Below are 14,140 nucleotides of genomic sequence, written 5' to 3'. Positions count from 1 at the left end.
CTGCAGCAACAGGGAGAACAGCAGGGATGGGGGTGAGGAAGATGCGGCACAACACCGGGGTAGCTTTTCTCATCTGTCCCTCCCTCTGCTAGATTTAACACTGGGAAACACCATCAAAACCAGTGTACTAAGCCTAGTTTGTTGCCCATCCTTGTGTGCACCACAAAGTGAAAAAAATTCCGAGCTTTGCACTTAGGCTGTAATGGAGGGCTAGGGATGATTTGTCACCCCCTGGGGATCTGCAAAATGCACTGAATTCTCATACACACAGCCATCAGAAAGACAATTGCCCCCACCAGGCATCAAACCCAGAGCCTCGTACTCAGCAGTCCATTGCCTTAGCCACCCTGGTGAGTTGTGAAACAAGACCATAACAAAAGTGGGCACCAATGTTGGAGAGGAGCCGACTATGCTTACTTTGCCCCAATGTTTGACACATCTAGCACTTTTCCTTACTGACCCTCGACATTTGTGACAGAACTGAGAATGGAAGCTGGTTGAGGATGCTGCACTTGAGTGGGGAAATCTGGCACTGAAAGCATGGTGCGTGCTCTTGCAAGGTGGGCCAACAATCTGAAATGAAATATACCCTGCCGCTGCAGCTTACGCAGCAAACTTTGACTAGCAAGAGTAATTGTAAGCGATTATACCAAGGGTGATTGATGGATGACCACTATAAAGGAAGAGGCTACACTTTTTTAATATGACCTTCAGTACATGGGAAGAGCACCTTTCTAAGTGTATACTCATTGTCATGGCATTTGCATCGGTCGCCATCATTCCTTGCTTATGAGCCTGACTTGCATGCTGGCTAACAAGATTAACATCCTGTGTGAATACAGTACATGGCATTTTCCTGAACTTTTAAGTGCTGTGCTGCCTGTAGAACACACATTGTAATATTTGGTCTTCAAAGCTCATTAGGAACAATCTGGACACTGAGGGTCATTCTGCCAGGTTTTCTGACAGCAAGTGCGCAATATGGGTTACAACCAAAAATAACGAGAATTAAAGAATTTAGTCTACAGGATTCATTACTATAACACATGTTGAGCACATCTGGAAGCAAGCACTCCTGCCACATGTCACCTTTTCACTTCTCAATATCTTGTTTGCAATCTTTAGCTCTACCGCTGGCCTTAAACAGTCACTTTGCCAGATCGGGCCAAGTAAATTGGCCAAACAAGCACGACAGCAAGCATTTCACAGGAACGTCTCACATCGCCCTGCACAGGTACATTAACGGCAAGTGCGGTTTGCCAAAAGTGACGCTAAATTTGCTTGTGTTGGTGAGGATATCATTTGACTCTGTGTGTTCTTAAAAGATAGGTCCCTGCAAATCTGTCACTCAGCTAGTAAATCTAAAACTGGGTATGTTGTTCTTGCCTCCAGCTATATGCTAGTCACTGAAAGTAGTGATCCTGCAGCAGTACAAATTTTCAGGAAGTTTTACCAGCCCATTGCCAATGAGTGGAGTGCGGTAGCCCTATGAAACCAACATGGTAACGCCACTTTGTGAAGGCAATAAGGTAGCAGCATTGCAAAATGCTAAAGAACGAATTGGGGGTTGAACAGCAAACACTAAGAAAGAAAAGAAATTGTAGAAACTCCCAATTCGTGAGCATTCTCTCCAGGAGCTCATATCTACAGATACCCCTCTACGTACATTTGCCTTCGAGGTCCTTTCATTAAATACCCCATATGGCTAATGTATACCTATGATGGACATCATTACCGGCAGATTTCTAGGGGGAGTTGCCAAAGAATGATTACGGGTGGGCAGCATACACACCGAAATGTTGGCTTTAGCATGCTGAAGATGTGTGTTATGAGTGATCTGGATGAAGTGGCCGATTACACTGATTTAGTTCAACCGAAAGCCGCACTGCACAAGAGTACACAGGTTGAATCCTCAACTCTGAATGTGTTACTTAGAATATTTGGAAACAAAGTGACTACAAAGGTCATCTTGCATTAGGGTTTTCAAGGATATGAGGCTCGCTGTTGCGAGAGTAATAAAAGAATAACTGCAAGCACTTTTTTTAACATGCGCTTAAATGCAACGTACCAAACCCTGCTTCTTTTTCATCAGTAAAAATAAGGCACCAGGGTATAACTATCAACGAGCAGAACGCCTTAGTTGCATCATCTACCATGACACATGTACTTTCGTCAGCTACTGTGCAAGCGTACGATGCACGAGATGCTCACAAAAAGCATCTGGTGCACACAGTGGGACTGTTTCACACACTTCATGCTTGCAAGGACAGCATAACATCCAGACCGTTATTTACAAAGCTGTAACGCTATTTTATACATACTTTTTTATCTTATCCCTGCAAGGTTCAGTTCCGCGGCGTTTTACAGAATTCGCATACCACCTGCATCCCAGGTTTCGAAGTAAACAAGGAAGGTACATCACTGTTCACTACACTGATAGCCGCTCGAACCGACTCTCCCTATTTTAAATGCCCCCGTTCCCAACATCAAAATCAATCAGCTTGTTTTCAGGAGGCACCTGGGCTTTTACCCCCGACTGCTGCTTTCCTCTGAGTTTAGCAAGACAACCCGTGATTCTGACCAAAGTCACTGTGGTGATACCAGATGCACAACTAATGGGCCAGAGGCTGTTCTGCAAGCAGCCCGCTTATCAGTGAGGTAAAATGAAAGTGTAAAGAGGAGGTAGTGTGGCACTCACAGTCTCTAGACATGCCCACTGCCAAGCATTTCTTGAAGCGACAGTACTGGCAGCGGTTGCGATTTAACCGGATCACCAGGCACTTGCCATCCCGAAGACAGCGGTACTCAATCTGCTTCTGGATGCTCCGTCGAAAGAACCCCTGGGCAGAAGAAAATAGAGCGTGCATATGAGACGCACTTCAAGGCTGTTAAGGAACAATGCCCAATTTTCACACTGTGATACGGCATAATGGTAAGAGCTTAGCTGGGCAAGAACAGTATGGAAACTTACAAATTTCAGGGCAAAAGTGCAAATCGTTGGCTGCAGACAAGGGACAGCTTAAGTAAACATAATTAAAGCCGCAATAATACGGCGCGAAACATCGTACTTGTACTTTAAAGTACTTCCCTAGGGCTTATCATGAGCAAACTTTGTCGTCGTAAAAACCACAAGTCTGGAAAGACCGCAGTTTTGGCTCTGCCAAATCAGTTACATGTAAATTATCAACTTCATGGCCCTAACATTTGCAAATGGAAAACACTCGTGCCAATTAAACGCTTTTTTATTAAATAATAATCGCTAGGCACTGATGCGAATCTAAACACCGATGCCAAACGCGAAAGAAAAAAACAAAACAAAAATGTCCACCTACTCAAAACACAGCTCCCCAGACGCTGCCCTTTCTCGACACCCACGCGTTGACAAAACTGTTTTTCTCGACCGAGCTATTTCGCAGAGTCACGGGCGGCACCAATTGAGCGCGCAGCAACAACACGCAGCTGCTCTTTCCCAGCCACGGCGCGAAAAATCTCGTCGCTAGACAAGAGCCCACATCCTGTCGCGGCGCGCACATGACCGGTAGTGAAAGGTATTCGAACGCGTCAATGAGAAACAATTAAGTGGCACGGACGCCAGTTCGCGGGAGGCAAACGCTTGACACGAACCAGCGGCGCGAGCCAGCTTACAGGGAATGCGGCAGCGCGAAACAAAAATAAAGCGATCGGCCGTGTCAACGGCCGGCCCGTCATGACACAGCAGACACCGCCGCGACCAGCCAGAAAAGCGCGTCCGGACGGACGCAGGGCTGGAAATCTCGTACCCTACCCTTCGTAACTGGCATAACACTGGCCCAGACACTCACCGCCAACACACACGGGACGTAATGAGCGAGTTTTCTGCCAGCGATCTATACAGACAAAGCGAAAAGAAAAGTCGTTCCCCAACTTTTTTTTTTGTTCTATTTCTCGCCCGGGCGCACAGGTTCAACTGCCTCGCTGGGCCAACTCCGAAGAACTTCGGCGCTGACATTTCCTCGTCTTGAGACGGACGGGGCATTCTCAACAAAGAACGTCAGTTTGTCCGCGATCGCCAAATTGCCCGGCATGATAACAAATCGGACACACAGGGCCGGTTACTTCGGGCGAGTTAAGACTCTCACTTACGTCAGGTTGTGTTTTTTTCCCAGGCGCCGTCCCGAGCGGAGTCGACGAGATCCAGCGGCGAAAGTTCGTTAGGCACTAGCGGCGGTGGCTACACGGCAAGCGATGCGAATTTAGAGCTTAGGTTAACGTCCTGTCACCGCGCGCAGCCAGCAGCGGGACGACCGAGCCACATTCCCTTTGTTTTAGGTATGTCGTCCCGCAAGCAACAAAGTTAAAAAGTTTCTAAACTGCCGACCAACGTTACTAGATTACCTCAGTTTGCAAACTCCGCCGGGATGCGGCGGCGAAACGCGGCCCCCTTCGTTTCCCGCTCTCTAGGTGGCGCTTCCGACGCCATTTGACCGGTCGCCGCATCGTAACGGAGCCTTCGCGCAATGTTAAACGGAATTTACGCAGTTAATTTTGTGTAAGGGGAGTTATTTCCCGAGAGGGTGAGCGAAGGTTATTACGAGTGTGCAAGTAAATCACCAGTTGAGCCGCTAAGGCGATGCCACACGGCAGAGACGTGAGCGCGGTGGCCGAATCTTGCGGGACTTCTGTTCATACAGCTCTTTCGCGTTCCTGTTCTTTAAAATTCGATTGCCTATGTAAAAAAAAACCATTGACAGTGGGCCACAGCATTAAGTCTAAATGCTAGAGGGCTATGCACTTCGATTCAGGTGCACGTTAGAGAAACCCCAGGTGGTTAAAATTTCCAAAGCCCTTCACTACGACGTGCCTCATAATCATATCGTGGTTTTGGCCCGTAGAACCTTAGATATTATTGTGCGATGAGCCACGCACTACAGCCATCTAATGACGCCGGATATGTTGAAGTGTAAAGCCCAGAACGACTTGTTCGTTCCAGATAACTGAATCGTACGATTCGCATTATTTTAGAAGAAAGATACCGAACTACTTCAATAAAAGTTTGCCCTTTTTAAGGCCATAAAATGCGAGAGATGACGAGAACACAAAGTCAAATTAAACACAATTTATTGAACACTGAACACAAAGTCAAATTAAACACAATTTACTGAACACTGAAACAAACAAACTGGAAGTCACTTTTTTTCAAAGGCAAGAGCCAGAGTTACAGGAGACGTGCTTTTTTGTTTGCTACAGCCACCTTTTCCTTGCTTTCTAATTTATGGTTGAAATCTCTGGAAAAGAAATGCATTCTTGTCACAATGACAAAGTTCAATATTTGGCAAGTGAATGCTGATTCATGGTCTGAACAGCCCAAGCGAGCAATGCTGCACTTTTCAAGCTCTTCTAGCACCTTCCAGAAAATATTTTCGCAAGCACCAGCCTCATCTAATGTTGCAGAAACTACATCATTAACAACTCTCATCACACGCAACATTTTAGCTGTTGGATGCTTCATGCAGCCTTCCTTGAAACTTCTATAGGTTGTCAGATAGGCATCAGAGCCAACGACAGGCGCTGCACTGCTTATATCTTCTAAGCACAGAAGGCATGCTGTGTGCTTTTCAAACTTGTACACTACATATCCACTAATGTAGTACACAATGGCGTCGTCCACTTCTCCTTTGAAGTAAGAGTGGTCGTCATCCTGCTCTTCAGGTTCTCTGGGCGTTTCACAAGTGATCTTTAGCAGCTTTTCCTCTATGAATTCACGCAAACAAGCATGTTTGGTGCGCTGAACTTCTCTTGTCGTCCGCAGTGTTTCCTGTACGCTGGCAAGCACATTTCCTGGTACTCCTTGCACACTACCACGAAGTGCGGTCTTTATTGGTGTGTACAGACTGAGAAGCCGGAAGATCTGAGTAAAGTTGACCACCGTAGGGTGAGATTCATCTCCACCGAATGACCGAACAAGCCCGAAGTGCCGCTGGAAAAGAGGAAGTTTGTTAAGCTACAACCAACTTCATTACTCATAGCTCAACACTCATAGTCGCAGCAGTAACACGCTCACCTCCAAGGGGTCCTGGTTCAACTTTGCTGTCAAAACGTAGTGTGCGCCCTGATCCAGTAAGAACTCGATGATTTCAAGCGTTGACATCAAGGTAACGCGCAGAGATTGAGTGGTTTGCTGCGATGCAAAGAGCTTGAGACCTTGCTCCACGGAGTTCTTTTCTGTAGAATTCAGCATTTCCAAGAAGTCCTTGATGACCTGAATGAATGAGGTAAAAGTAAGTGCACTATAAGCACCAAGTTCAACACGTATGAAAAGGAACTAGGGCTTGCCTGTATTTCCTTTGAGTGGCGCTTGATGCCTCTTTCGGGTAGCTTTATGTTTAAAGCATCGAACAGGTCATTGAGGAGTATGGTGAATGCTTCGGTTCCCTCAGAGCCCCTCAGGCCTTCAACACCGGCTTCTCTGTATATTCGGATGCCAATAGCCGTTCCTCGGCTGAATAGCTGTAAAAAAGTGCATTGATAAGTTAGTTGAAAGATAGCCCAAACTAGCCTGCACTGTCTTTAAAGGTGTCACCTGTGTAGCTAGTCGGACGCTCATCTTTTGAAGGTTGTCTGGGGCAACATGTGCTTTCGTCAGTTTTGGTGCGACTCGTGTATGTTTGCTCTTCTCGGATTCGTACAGGGCAACATAATGTGCGAAATTTATCTGATGATCCCCAGCCTGAAAGAAACAGAACGGTTTTTAGTATTTGGTTGCAACTAAATGCACATATTTACTCTTACCATTCCGTAGGTGTGCTTTTTGAGATGATTCCTGATGCACTTGACTACGTGCGGGACGTCACAGATAAAGAAGATCTTCTGTGAAGGTTCCCAGGGATGCTCGATGCTGTTGCACGGTGACATCATGTCTCCTGATATGCCCAGGGTTGTCCACATTGAGCGGTTATTACCAGCTCCATCGCTTACAACAGCAAGCACTGAAGCATTATGCTTGTGAAGCTGCAACACAGCACTCAAAATGAGCCGTGCAAGGATCCGTCCAGGTGCAGCACCTCTTGTGGCAAAAGACGCTATGGGTTGAACCCAGCCCTCAAACAATGGGACAAACATTAACACCAGTGCGTGGTCAGCGAGCTGCTCAGTGGTGGCATTCGTCTCATCGCCAAAGTCAACAAAGCCATCCATCTTATACGATGTTTTGTTGAAAGCAACAGATTGCTTGAGCTTTACCTCATCAAGCAACAGAACACCGCACCTTTGAAGGTGGCTCTTCTCCTGAAAATGCTCTTGGATGCTCTGCAGCGATACCTCATTAAAGCCATATCTGCAGGGAATTCCACTAATAATCTGACGAAGGCGTGCTCTTGTAGGAAGAGGCAAAAGCTGCATATCAGATAACAGCTTGTAAGCTTTAGGGCTTGCAATCTGCAGGAGAAGGCATGTCATCAGCCACTCTTCTGTGTATCGCCTCCCGTTTTTTGCTTTTGCTTTTGCTACCTGAAAAGCATTCTTGAAAACCAGCTGCTGTTTGGCTGGAAGAATGTCAAGTGCACGTTCCATCCTCTCTTCTGTAACATTCCCAAGTTGTTTTTTCACGGTGGCTACCTCTTTCTTCAACTTTTCTCTCTGCATGGTTGCTCGTATTGCCCTTCGGCGCAGAGACTTGACTTTGGTGCTCTTAGATTGCAAGCTGTTGCGTGTCTTGCGCCGCCGTGAAAACAGCTTGTGCAGAGTGATGCATTCCTGACATGTTGCAGTCACACACAGAATTGTGCACGATTTGCGATGCCATGATTCCCCATTTTTAACGGCCACAGATGATGACAAGACGTGGGGGTAATTATTAGCGGGGCAACCTTCACAAACGTTCAGCCTTTCAATGCGTGAAAGTAGGCACTTTAAATCATCACACGATTTCAATTCAATATCCGCACCAGTGCTATACACGGCTGATGTAACACGTTGCCCCTTGGCACTGACAGACAAGGCCAGGCGGTTGGAAACTACCACAGCCCTGTCGATCTCTGGAATGTCTTCTCTCATTGTCAGCTTATATAACACGATTGTAGTGCCAACAGCTTCGAGTGACCAACCCTGGATCCGTTGGCCTGCTGCTGCTATGTCAGACAACTCGCTGAAGAGCTGTGTGTTGTTCTCCAGCGTAAGACTGTTTTCACTGCCACCACTGCTTTCGTAAGAGACGCCGAAGTCCGGTGTCGCAGCTTCTTGGTCATTGTCCTTTTGATCTTTTTTACGCTTAGGCTGAGGCGGTGCACGCACGGTTGGGGCCTTGCGTTTTCGCGCTGGCTTGGACAAGTACTTCGGGCAATTTGGAAAAATGCGCGGCACAGCATCTTCATTAAGAGCCCACTTACCACGCGGAATGAGAACTACGTCACCATGAACGTGGTGCACGTAGTCCTTCGCAATATCTTCCTCTCGGAAGTGAAGGTCACAAACAGCGCAAGAGCTTGTCAGTTCCTTATCCAATCTCGGTATAGCCCGTCGCCACAGTTGAAGGCGCACCTCGTCAGCGGGAGGCTTGAAAAAATGTCTCTTTTCGGCCGCGGATTTCGTCGAATCGTACCCACTTCGGCAACCAGTCACAAAGCAGCGAGGCATGTTTTCTCACATTCAAGAACCGTCACATGACACATGTGAGCTGTGTAGCTCACAGGGATATCGATGATTGAGTTGAAGACATTAAAAAACACCCGGCACCATGCAGATCACGCCAACGCTGACAGCGTCGGCGCCACGCCGGGCACCACGTTGATCGCTACTGTAGTAAGTTGCAGCCAGAGCACACACTACGCGAGTTACGTCGATATAAATCTCGCTGGGACTCAGTGACAGCGATGACTACGAAGCACACTTGAAAGCAACAAAGCAGCACCCGGCATAAGAACACACCTGCAGTAACTCCGCCGGCTTGGGTCCGGGCACCTCCGTGCTCCGCACTCCGCACGACCCTCAGACCGGTCAAAAAGCCGCAAGCGCGCCCCCTCTCGGCGGTACAGGGAAGGGTGACACTCGCGGCGCCGCAGTTTGCAAACTGAAAAAAGTATCTAGTAACGTTGCTGCCGACGTAGCCTCTCGTAGTGTCGGCCGCGATGGCGCTGCCGCCGACCGGTCGAGCAAGTTCGACGTTCACACGGGATTAAGTTTCGGTTTCGTTTCAAGACTGCTCGCGGTTCGCCATACCACGAGTGCGCGCGCTTTTTGAAATCGAAATAAAACGCTTGCGTATGGTAGATTTGACGTAATTGCAGGGTACTTATTACTTAGCATGACTTGTTACCCCTCGGACTAGCCCACTATAACTATGCCAACAGTGTCATTGGTTGGAAATGCTCGGACGCCACCGCTATCAGCGTATGCGCCGCGCCGAACGATTAGCAATAATCTTGCCGTGATTTTGTAAGGCGCGCATAGCTGAAGTTTTTCAGTAGCAACTACAGCAAGCTTTCACGGCATAAGAAATTATTCTACATAAAACGTTAATAACTATGCAAACCCACACAAAATTTGCAAAAGAACGGTCATTAAGTATGTCAGTAAACCAATAAAGGAACAATAACGCTTCAACGACCAATGTCTGTAAGCTTGATCGTTCTCGTCTTGGAGCCTGTCGAGTTGGTGTTCGTCGCCACGTTTCTCTCTTACCCGGTTCGGTGTGGTTCTCGTATTCTTTTGTGAGATGTAATCGTAACTTTCTATGCGCCATTTGTTTGGAGGTCCACAACACTCAAAGTATACAGTTTGGAACGACAGCTTGCTGGCTGCCATATTAAAAAAAAGATAGTAAAAAATACCAACAATTACACGAACGTAATGAGGTTATATGGAGTTGGTTGGGCTGTCTGTTATCCATGCTTCAATCAGCACGGCGAACGCTGCAGCGTACTGACGGCTCGCAGAAAGAAAGCGAACTCGACTGCCTCATTGATAACCTCTCGCCCTTTCTAGTACTCGCAGGGAGACCGTGAACCGGGCAGAAGCACGTGTCAGGAGTTCTTTGTCATAAATTAGCAAAAATTGCCGCCATTTATAGCAAACACCGTTATGCCAATAGCCTCTCCACGAGTCACTTGAGCAATGACGACGATAGTGTCAAATTATGATATATTACAATTACAGGTTCGTCACTGTCCGTGCAACGGCAATGACGAACGTCATTGGCGATCGTGACGAACGTCCGATCTTTTCCTTGTAGCAATCTATGGTGTAGAACGCGGACCAGAGAAAAAGGCAGACAGATGACCGTCGACCGCGCTGCATCTGTCTTTTGTTATGTTTGTGTTTTGTTATGTTTTGTTGTCTTTCTTGGGGAAGGGGAGGGTGTGAGGCAGTTTAATACTGTATGCATCTTGCAGACGTGCTGGGCACGGCCCGCATAGCCAAAGCAGAGAAGTGCCGCTGTAATGTGGGAGTTATGTACCGATAACATGAGCAGATTAAAAACTTCATTAGCAACCCACTCATTCGATTGGGCTCAAATTCTGCGCAGAACGTCTCGCATTCTGTCAGCACCCAGATTGGTGACGGGACTTCCGTTCTGTTTAGCGGTCAAATAAAACGACTTTTCTCTCATCTATAGAAGTCCCGATAGCAATGACGGGTGTTGAGAACAGCATGCGCGTGAGATGCTGTCCTCGTGCGAAGCCACCTGATTAATGTTCTTCCAGCATCGGTATCTCCGAGACGCAGTAATCACTAGTTGTTAGTACAGCAAAATGAGTGTAGGAAACTGACACTCCTGTATGGCCTTGTCGTTTGCGAGGGAAAATATCATCATGCTGTATCATGGTGGGATCAAAGGTAACTTTGATTTCACCGTATGGTCCCTGGAGAGTTTCGACCTCAATTTCCAGGTTCCTCATGAGCATCAAGCACAGTACCCATATATGAAATAAACAAGATATTCAGTCCTCGAGCACTCGGAGAGTACATGCCCGAACGACCTGCAGATTTTCACGGATGGCTCAGTTAACCCGCACCGAGGGGCTAGCGGCATGCGCTAGAGCCACTAGATCAAGCTTATTTAGTGGCTCTAGCATACGCCATTCCAAAGACCGCACAAAATTTGAGATCTGTCCACCGGTGAATGCGGTGGTATATAGTGCGAGGGCTGCCGGTTTAGCACGTTTGACAAAGGATGAGACAAGCCTAAGCATGATTGCGAGAAGATTTGCCAAGGCTAATCAAGGCAACGGCACGCTTATCCGTGTCCAGCTTTTCTACAAGGGATATTGGATCCGTGGGTTCCCGTTGCTTTTTCCCCCGTTTCAAAGGCTGCAGGTCTGCGCTCGTAGCAAAGCGCTCTGCCGCCGTACCAACTGACGGTGTACCGCGTCTGTCCGTGGTTGTAACTGAGCTGATAGCGCTCTGCACAGAGCTTATATACGCGGGCTTGAGCGCAACCTCTGGAGTGACAGCGGGCAAGCAGCAGGCACACACGGCTTTCACCCTTGGCACAAGGCCCAGAGCCGAACGGGGTGGCGGGCGGAGCGGCCAGTGCTTGTACCCGTATACGGCTACAAGCCCTGGCGGATGAAGGGCGATGCATAGGGCCGACGGTGATGGCGGAATCCGTTAGTGCACGGGCCGGTGGTATTTTTCACAACCTGTATTTTTCACACCTGGCCCTGTCACGACCACAGCGGGCCCGCAGGAGAAGTGAGGGGTGCGGACTAGCAGGTTAGTTTATTTTAATGCGTAGCATTCTTTGCCGAGTACCCCCACAGCTAGGACCATGTAACGGCCTGCATTTTCGCAAAAATGCAGATATCGCAGAAGTTCCACCTGCAATCGCTATAATGGCGTAAGTGGAGATCACTGGTCGAACGAAAATTTGGAAAGCCAAAAAAGTAAGAAAAATATAAAATAAGTAGAGAAAATGGCGACCCGTACAACGCCCTGCATTTCCACAATAATGGAGATTTCGCGAAAGTTCCGCTTCTAGTATGTAGTTATAATAGCGTAAATGATAATCGACGAGATTTTAGGGGAAATCCCCAAGGTGGAGTAAGTTTCTGCGAAGGACGTCAGTTTGACATCCACCTAAGTACAGCCATACGGCTACAAAGGAAAGTTTGACGTCAGCTAGGTGGATGTCAAACTTTCCTTCGCAGAAACTCACTCCACCTTGGGGATTTCGCCTAAAATCTGATCGATTATCCCCTGCCCTTCACTTCGAGTTGTTGATAAATTCGCTCTCGCGCTGCAAACGACTAGCCTCCTGGTTAGCTCAGTTGGTAGAGCGACTGCTCTGGTTAAGCGGTGGTCCCGAGTTCGAATCCTGGACCAGGACGAATTTTTCTTCAACTGCGAAGTTTCTGAGAAAGCTGTATAGCTTTCCTTTGTAGCCGTATGGCTGCATTTAGGTGGATGTCAAACTTCCCTTCGCAATAGTTCTTTAAGGCATAATAATGCTACGCATTAGTAGATAATTCTCTCAATTTCAGCAGAATTTCTTTTCTACCGCTCGTTGCCCAAGGAGACGCGACTGTCCAACACGCCTCCCCATTGTTTCATACCCCCCCCCCCTCTCTCTCTCTCTCTCTCTCTCTCTCTCTCTCTCTCTCTCTCTCTCTCTCTCTCTAACCCGAGTTAGAGGGGGGAAACCACGGAGCAAAAATTCTTTATCCGTGGGGGAAACCATCGTAACGTAACCATCGTTATGGCGGCGATGGCTTGAAGCAGACCATGCAGCTACGGTATTCTGGGCTCTAGGCGTTGACCCATAATAATACCACGGTGGGACGTGCGCACTGCACGGAAGATGCCTTACGAGGAATATACAGTAATACCTCGTTAACTCGAACTCGCATATCTCGAAAAATCGGCTAAATCGAAATTTTCCGCGGCACCGAACATTTTCCTATGCGTCCCATGTATATTTTTCCCTTTATCTCGAAGTATTTTTGGGTCGGATTGCGGATAACTCGAAATCTTGACTGGGAGTGGAACGAAAATTCCGCCGCCGGACCATTTCACAAGATTCGCGCGATGCTGCCACGCCTGAAGTCCGTCGATTTTTTTTCTCATTTAGCCGCGCCTGCCATACGTCGATGCTTTCAGACGAGCAGACGAGCATTAGGCAGTTTTTCTCTGCTAAATAAAATGGCAGTGCGGCAAAACCCAGCCGGTTAAAGTCTCGTGTATGTTTTTTTTTTTTTCTATTTTAAACCAGCACTAGAAGAAAGATTAGAAACTGCCGCTGAAGAGCCGGTAACTAGTAGTGATTTTTCTGAAGAGCGCTCATTTTTCTCGGCGATTAGCGCAACTTTGCTTATCTCGAAAATCCGTTTATCTCGAAATTTTCCCTGGTTTTTACGGCTTCGAGTTAACGAGGTATTACTGTATACCTTAAATCCGCTTTTCTATCATTGCTTTACGCATTTTCTGCATCGTAGAAAATTGTTTTCGTGCATTGAGCGTTGCTTATGACCCAGAATAAATCTAGCATGTGCAAATAATGCAGAGGTGAAGGCGGCACATGTTTAGGAATATATGTATACCGTAAAAACGGGCCAACCACAGTACCACGCTGGGCTTTCTCGTGACTCATTTTTCGCATCAAACAACTGCGTACGCACGATTTCATTCGGAATGGTCTCAATTTACCTCCCCCCGGCCCCCAGACAGACAGACAGACAGACAGACGAAAGATAACAATGAAAAAATGGAGATGAAAGAAATGAGTAAAATGAGCGCGAGAAAACAAAAAGAAGAGATCTATTTAATATTACCAATTTGGCGGTGCAGCGGGTGTGGCGTGCTCTACGTACACTTCCAAATGTTTTTCTTTTCCTTAACGCTCTTAGCCCTTGCGCCATAAAAAAACCCAATCATCATCATCACCTTTTTCTCGTTTCTTTCTTGTCTTCCAGTGGTTGAAGGGACTTTATTTGATCGTAGGTAGACCTATATAGCCCTGTCCATCACTTCCTCCCGTGGGCCCACACATTTAGAAGCATGTGTGAGAGGAGTGGGGGAGAGGCCCTCGGCTTACGTCAACCTCAGCACTGAAACACCCACATGTCGCTCACAGTTTTTTCTTACCCATATCATGGCCTCCGAGATTCCCCCGCGCGCGTTTTTCTCCGGCCGTCCCAATCGGCCGGACAGAGCGTAAGTTGAAAAGGGG

At 47.4% G+C, this 14,140-nt stretch overlaps 2 protein-coding genes across 4 annotated transcripts in view; both read right to left on the bottom strand.

The window, feature by feature from the left end:
* Eip78c (Ecdysone-induced protein 78C) overlaps nucleotides 1-14,140 on the bottom strand; it is a 142,462-nt gene that overhangs the window by 31,243 nt on the left and 97,079 nt on the right. For 2 of the 3 annotated variants that reach the window (XR_013323520.1, XM_077703643.1), the window contains exon 3: nucleotides 2,699-2,840. Coding sequence is in view for 2 of the 3 variants with exons in the window: in XM_077703643.1 (XP_077559769.1) it covers nucleotides 2,699-2,840 (142 nt within the window). In the remaining variant the exon portion in view is untranslated. Of the gene's footprint in view, nucleotides 1-2,698; nucleotides 2,841-4,122; nucleotides 4,352-14,140 lie in introns of those variants that run through there. The other variant, XM_077703644.1, reaches the window with a different exon arrangement.
* Nucleotides 5,038-6,924, bottom strand: LOC144173669 (uncharacterized). Its single transcript, XM_077701999.1, has 3 exons — nucleotides 6,769-6,924; nucleotides 6,041-6,238; nucleotides 5,038-5,980 (listed from the first exon to the last, which is right to left on the bottom strand). The coding sequence occupies exons 1-3, from the start codon at nucleotides 6,922-6,924 to the stop codon at nucleotides 5,195-5,197; spliced, it is 1,140 nt and encodes a 379-aa protein (XP_077558125.1). The 3' UTR covers nucleotides 5,038-5,194.

Source organism: Haemaphysalis longicornis, unplaced genomic scaffold (genome assembly GCF_048455015.1).
Source record: "Haemaphysalis longicornis isolate Haplotype H1 unplaced genomic scaffold, Haemaphysalis longicornis Haplotype H1 scaffold_3, whole genome shotgun sequence".
NCBI lineage: Eukaryota > Metazoa > Arthropoda > Arachnida > Ixodida > Ixodidae > Haemaphysalis > Haemaphysalis longicornis.
The sequence above is the reverse complement of the archived record's forward strand: the minus strand, read 5'-3'. Positions and strand labels throughout refer to the sequence as shown.